Source organism: Sinocyclocheilus anshuiensis, unplaced genomic scaffold (genome assembly GCF_001515605.1).
Source record: "Sinocyclocheilus anshuiensis isolate Anshui unplaced genomic scaffold, SAMN03320099.WGS_v1.1 scaffold1114, whole genome shotgun sequence".
In the NCBI taxonomy this organism is placed as follows: Eukaryota; Metazoa; Chordata; class Actinopteri; order Cypriniformes; family Cyprinidae; genus Sinocyclocheilus; species Sinocyclocheilus anshuiensis.
Window position 1 is genome coordinate 2414756 of NW_015540838.1, and position 6159 is coordinate 2420914.

At 34.8% G+C, this 6159-nt stretch overlaps 2 protein-coding genes and 1 long non-coding RNA gene across 6 annotated transcripts in view; 2 read left to right on the forward strand and 1 right to left on the reverse strand.

The window, feature by feature from the left end:
* The window catches only part of LOC107687452 (caspase-9-like), an 8475-nt gene extending 7497 nt beyond the window's left edge, over nucleotides 1-978 (forward strand). For all 3 annotated transcript variants that reach the window (XM_016484808.1, XM_016484809.1, XM_016484810.1), the window contains one exon: nucleotides 862-978. In XM_016484808.1, the coding sequence (XP_016340294.1) occupies nucleotides 862-969 (108 nt within the window). In that variant the 3' untranslated portion in view covers nucleotides 970-978. The remainder of the gene's footprint in view (nucleotides 1-861) is intronic.
* LOC107687453 (uncharacterized) overlaps nucleotides 1-1920 on the reverse strand; it is an 8128-nt gene extending 6208 nt beyond the window's left edge. Inside the window, exon 1 of the long non-coding RNA XR_001634133.1 lies at nucleotides 1826-1920. This is a non-coding gene — a long non-coding RNA (uncharacterized LOC107687453). The remainder of the gene's footprint in view (nucleotides 1-1825) is intronic.
* A 148-nt stretch (nucleotides 1921-2068) lies between these two features.
* LOC107687450 (rho GTPase-activating protein 4-like) overlaps nucleotides 2069-6159 on the forward strand; it is a 13145-nt gene continuing 9054 nt past the window's right edge. For both annotated transcript variants that reach the window (XM_016484804.1, XM_016484806.1), the window contains exons 1-6: nucleotides 2069-2249; nucleotides 3356-3433; nucleotides 3900-4071; nucleotides 5213-5375; nucleotides 5654-5716; nucleotides 5846-5974. In XM_016484804.1, the coding sequence (XP_016340290.1) occupies nucleotides 3367-3433; nucleotides 3900-4071; nucleotides 5213-5375; nucleotides 5654-5716; nucleotides 5846-5974 (594 nt within the window). In that variant the 5' untranslated portion in view covers nucleotides 2069-2249; nucleotides 3356-3366. The remainder of the gene's footprint in view (nucleotides 2250-3355; nucleotides 3434-3899; nucleotides 4072-5212; nucleotides 5376-5653; nucleotides 5717-5845; nucleotides 5975-6159) is intronic.

Sequence of the window (6159 nt, forward strand, 5' to 3'; positions counted from 1 at the left end):
AAGAGATTACGCACACACAGAAACAAACTTGTTTTGAGCCGCTGCCCCCTAATTTTATAAATAAAATATCTTCACTACTAATAGTTACATTAATATTTTTCAGCATGATGATAATTTTGCTGTTTTTATGTAATTAAACTCACAGCTTTACTATAGAGAGGTGGCATAGGTGCAGGTCATTTACACGCATAATCTCTTTTTGCCCGTTTTTTTCAAACAAATATTATTTTATCACACAGCAGAATTCTAGATCCAACGACCTGTAGTTAAAATAACTTTTAATCCGTTCAGTGAAATTTTGCGCTGTAAACATCAATGACAGCTTTAACTGCTGGCTGGCAAGTGATCATGGTATAAGCGGCCCCACATAATCACAGCCGGTGTGCAGTAAAGTCAAAGAACCATGTAAATTATATAAATAATTTTTATATACAGCTGTTCAAAACCCAAGGGTCAACTGTGTTGCTGAATGAGATCACCATTGGAATCATTCTAGTTTAGGTAGGGATTCATATACAGTAAATGTACAGTAAGTATCGGATATGAGTCGTGACTTAAGTGAGTGTAAATAGGTGGGACAAAAAGTTGGATATGGTCAAAAGATCGGATTTGTGCATTAAGCCCTGCGGTGTAAACGCAGCCTTAGGTTTGTGTCCAAACAAAAAATAATAATTAAAGCTACGCATATTTCAAGTTAGATTAGTTAGTTAAGCAAAAACAGACACTATTCATGCCAATGTAATATGTATATATTTTTTTGGTATGACTTTCAAGCACAGATAATTATATTTATAAATTGTATATATTATAATATTTTTGTATTAAAATAAATTGTTTGTATTAAAGATCTATTTTCTTTAGGTAAACCATGCGGTCTCCCAAATATCTGCCAAAGGCCTGTATAAACAAATGCCCGGATCTTTCAACTTCCTCCGAAAACTTCTCTACTTTCAGTCTTCACAGTCATGATCACTTGAAGATTTCTTTGTTTGTTTGTTTGTTTTGCTGCAGTGGGAACACTACCATGTACTTGATATAATGTGATTAAGACATATTTGTTGTTTTTTACGTCATAAACTGAACCATGTGATCAGAACGTTTGACAAGAGTTTTTGTTTTTAACATAATCCTATTATTAGAATTCTAAATTTGCAAGCAGAAGGTAAACTTCACAAATATAAACCACTAATAACTTGTAACTTGTTATTTTTATAAGTGCAATTTGATTCTTTTTTTAATGTTGTATAGTGCACAGCAGTAGGAGGACAATAGACTTTTAATGCACTTGTGGTTCCGTTGTGGTATTTGACAGTGGTTAACTGTCACACTGTGTTCTTAAGAAATATCCAGTTGCATACTGTGTATCTTTTCTAGTGAATGAAAGAGAAACAAAAATATAAAATGAAAAATTATAGTTCCAATAATGAGTCTAATACAGTGGCAAACAGACTCGTTTAGATTTATCATGGGAAACAGATAAGACACTCAGGAGAGGAAGGAAATGAATAGGTCCTCACACACTAACACCAAGAAAACATATAAGCAAAAGAACTGTGTTCGTGAGAATGTGAAAGTGAAGCTAGGCCTAACATGCTTAATAGTAAAGTGAATTTCGACAGAGTTATTTACTAACTTGGTAATAGGTAGGCGCCATTTCTGTTTTTATTTCCTTGTTTTGTGCTTCATACCTTAGAATGGATTAAATAAATAGGAACAATGCATCTGTGTAAGTGAACTAAAATGACATGTGATGCAATCTGATCCATACAAGCTTGTGTAGGAGGAAAACAGAAAGGTCATAATGCTTATTATAGGGTCAAGGCACTTGATTATTTGTTGGCCTGTGTGGGAAGATCTTCAATGGAAGCCACCACTTACTTTCAGAATGACACAGGAGACCAATAGCCATTACTGAGGTGTGTAACCCCAAATAAAGCCTGTCAGATAAATGATTGTTTGAATCCAAATTGAAAAGATAGTGTTTGTTAAAGTGAGAACGCACAGTGAGGGAGGAGGGGCCAGTAATGTGAGGTTTTACTCAGCATTCAGTACACTTACTCTCAGCACACAGTGACCGAGTGAGGAAGGAGGAGAACACTTGTCTTTCTCGGTATCTCACCATGCTTATGTGCGAGGGAAAGACAATTTCTCAGGGCTTTGGTTTGGACAAGCGATAGTAAAGGGGTGTGGAAGTTGTTTATGAGGATTTATTGAGAATGCCAGTGTGAACATCTGCAGGAAATACTAAGGTAAGTGTTGTGGTTTTACGTACAAATGCAAAAATAGCATGATTTTGTTGATTTATTGTGTCAAATTTATGCTGCTTATGTAGTTGTCAATTTGCACGTGTTGTTTTGTCATTTTTTTCATACGTTACTTTTGGTTAATACAAAAAATATAATTTATAATATATATTAAACATATTTTTTCACACATATTGCTAAAGTAACTCCTCAGAAAAAAAATATTCTGAAAAACAGAGTTTTAACCTAAGCAAAGAGCAGCAAGAGTAGAAAGAGATCAATCATATGCCAAGAAAATGTATTAAAATTTGCTGCTTGTTGGGAAACATGCACGTTTAATTTCTGAATATGTCTGTTAACATTTGAAGATCTGAAAGCAATTATTTCAGTGAGCATTTGGTTATTTTCATGGGATGTGAATGGGGAAGTTCCTGTGAAGAATGATAGAAGGAGAGAGTCTGAGGGCGTAGCCTGTTGTCATGACTCATGGTGAGAGTGTGCTGCTGCTGTCTGATTTGCTCTTAACACAGGAAGTCTGCTACCTTCCCCTTTTTTGACACCCTAGATGTGCAATTTGTTTACTAAAATTGAACAGTTCATTGTACATCCACCGGACTGTAGGTCATAGCATGACGAATGACCGCTGTCACATGTTGAATAAGGACACTCCTACAATGAGCAGATGAATGAGTGCAGAAGTTGTTTTGGAGAATATATATGCTTAATAATTCTCAATTTTTCTTTTTCTTTTGAATCTGCTTATATTATACAAGACATTTTATATGATGTTAACTGCTGAGAGTGTTTATAGACTTGCTGCTTGATTGCCTCAGTACTTGTGGTATTGTACAAGTAGGTGTACAAATCAAGTTGAGTGATTGTTATAGTCCAAATGAACTTAAAGCCAAAGAAATTTGAATATAGTTTTGATCTTGTGATTGATCTTGGGACTAGTCCGCATTGAAAGTCAATGTACATGTTTCTCATTTCTGTGAGTCATATAGATTGGTCAAAATGGGTCAAAATATACAATTAAAAGCATGAAGTGCCAATGAAAATCTTTTTCAAGTACATTCTTTAACCTTCTACATGGCTTCTGTTCATTCACCTAGCTGGAGCTACAATGTCATCCCATGTCAAACTGTGGAGGGACAGAGTGGGGACGGCAGACTATGACACACAGTTTAAAGGTAACGGACGTCCTAATATTGAATACCCTTTAAGATTTCTGAGCAATGGAAACCCAAAATGATTCCTTTCCAATGCTATGAAATTTGCTGATCAGTTTCTGCTGCAAGTTTTGTATGTGCTTCCGAAATCACAGATAACCAATTTACTAATCTTTGTTAAAGTTAGTTATTAAAAAAAACAACTGTTCATACTTGGTTCATGTTAGCTCAGGTACATTAAATAATATTAACAGATATCATACAACTTGTAAATGTTGTTGAATGTTGAAATTAACATTAGGATTAATAGATGCTTTCGAAGTATTTGTCATTGTTAGCTTATGTTTATCTATTGCCATCCGTCTTGTTAAACTTTGTGAAGCCAACATGTTCCAGTTAATTGTTATTGGACACCTGTCAATTGAAACAGATATACAGAGTGGAACTATAGAAATGTAATTGCGCTGTCTCTCTTTCTCTTCTCTAGAGGTGCGTTTGCAGCTGGCCGAGCAGTTGAGGATATTTGACGGTCAGGTGGAGCAGAAGACTCAGGTGTTCCAAGATCTGATCGATTATTTGCGCAGACGAGGCGAGATCGAGGGGGAGTACGCCCGCTCACTGGACAAACTGTGTGACAGGTTCTCCTCCAGAACCAGGAAGTGAGGATATGCAAAGAAAAAAAATCACCATTAATGCATGAAAAACTGTTCTTAACCTATGAATGCATTTTTTATGTACAATGGCCCCAAATAGTGACAAAATTTGGGCACTTATGCCACCCTTAAAAACCATGTAAGAACAATTGTGACCCTGGACCACAAAACCAGTCTTAAGTCGCTGGGGTATATTTGTAGCAATATCCAAAAATACATTGTATGGGTCAAAATTATTGATTTTTCTTTTATGCCAAAAATCATTAGGATATTAAGTAAAGATCATGTTCCATTAAGATATTTTGTAAATTTCTTACTGTAAATATATTAAAATTTAATTTTTGATTAGTAATATGCATTGCTAAGAACTTCATTTGGACAACTGTAAAGGCGATTTTCTCAATATTTTGATTTTTTTGCACCCTCAGATTCCAGATTTTCAAATAATTGTATCTCGGCCAAATATTGTCCTGTCCTAACAATCCATACATCAATGGAAAGCTTATTTATTCGGCTTTCAGATTATGTATAAATCTGATAAATAAATAATAATAAATAAATTGACCTTTATGACTGGTTTTGTGGTCCAGGGTCACAATTTATTTTAAAGAAAGATAGCCCAAACACATCTTTCAAGCAAGAATTAACTAATTACATTAGTTAACATGAACTAACAATGAAAAATACTTCTAAAGAATTTATTAATCTTAGTTAATGTTAATTTCAACATTTAGTAAAACATTGAAATCAAAAGTTGTATCTGTTAATATTATTTAATGTACCTGAGCTAACATGAACTAAGAATGAACGGTTGCATTTTAATTAACTACCATTAACAAAGATTAATAAACACTGTAACAACTGTATTGCTCATTGTTAATGTTAGTTAATGCATTAGCCAGTGTTAACAAATTATTGTAGTGTTACTAACTGTGACTTTACTGTCACTTTTAATTAATTTAATGCATCCTTTCTCAATAAAAGTATTAATTTATTTAAAAAAAAAAATAAAAAAAAAAAACCTTACTGACCCAAAATTTTAAACAGTACTGTATATATTTTATTTTAGGCAAAACGTATTTGCCTGTATGGCTATGTATCTTACCAGGAACTTGATAACTCAGTTCTCTGTTAATTTGCCCCTCAGGAAGGAGCCCAGCCATCAGTCAGTGGTTAACTGCTGGCAGGTGTTGTTGACACAAACACGGCAGGAGAGCAGAGATCACAGTTTCTTGAGTGACAGCTACAGTAACACTCTGCCTCAGCAGCTTTCACACTGTGCTGAACATGCCCAACGCCTGACCAAGCGGGTACACACCCACCATCACACACACACACACACAAACAAACACACACATTTTCACATCCTTCCACATTTGCAAAAATAAGCACCCACACATTACAAGACTTGAAGGAGCAAACATGCCCACGTATATACATGTGGCTTCCTTTACACTGATACTTTGCAAACAGTGCACAGACATACAACACCTTTGGCATAGTCACCTGCCACTCGCCTGACATTGTAATACACAGTTGCTAAAATGATCATTTATCTTTCTGTTTTTGCGTTATTTATATTTTTCAGAGCAGAGACATTTGCACCCAGCTACAGGATGGACTTCTGAAGGTCACCACAGAACTTCATACAGTGAGTTTAACCCTTCATTCCTCTCATCAAGCCACATTTTTCTTTCAGAAACGATGTTTGCTTGAATTTACATTTAATGGATTGTAAAATGTCACTGCAAATCTCATTCCTGTGTTTGTTGAAAACCAGACCTTGAAGACATATTACCAGTACTACACTGAGTTCCTGTCTGCAGAAGGCAAACTAAAGGAGGCAGTCAGACTGGAGGAAAAGCAAAAGCAAAGTGCTTCTAAAAAGATGGAAAGACAAATAGAGAAAGTATAACTCCCTTTTTAATACCAACATATGAAATAGATGTGTTTGAAATGGTTATAATTCAGATATATTTAGGAATCAGTACAAGTTAAGCTTAATCGACAGCACTTGTGGCATAATGTTGATTACCAAAAAAAAAAAGAGATAATTTCCACTTTACACTATATTTTTCCCACGTAATATATATA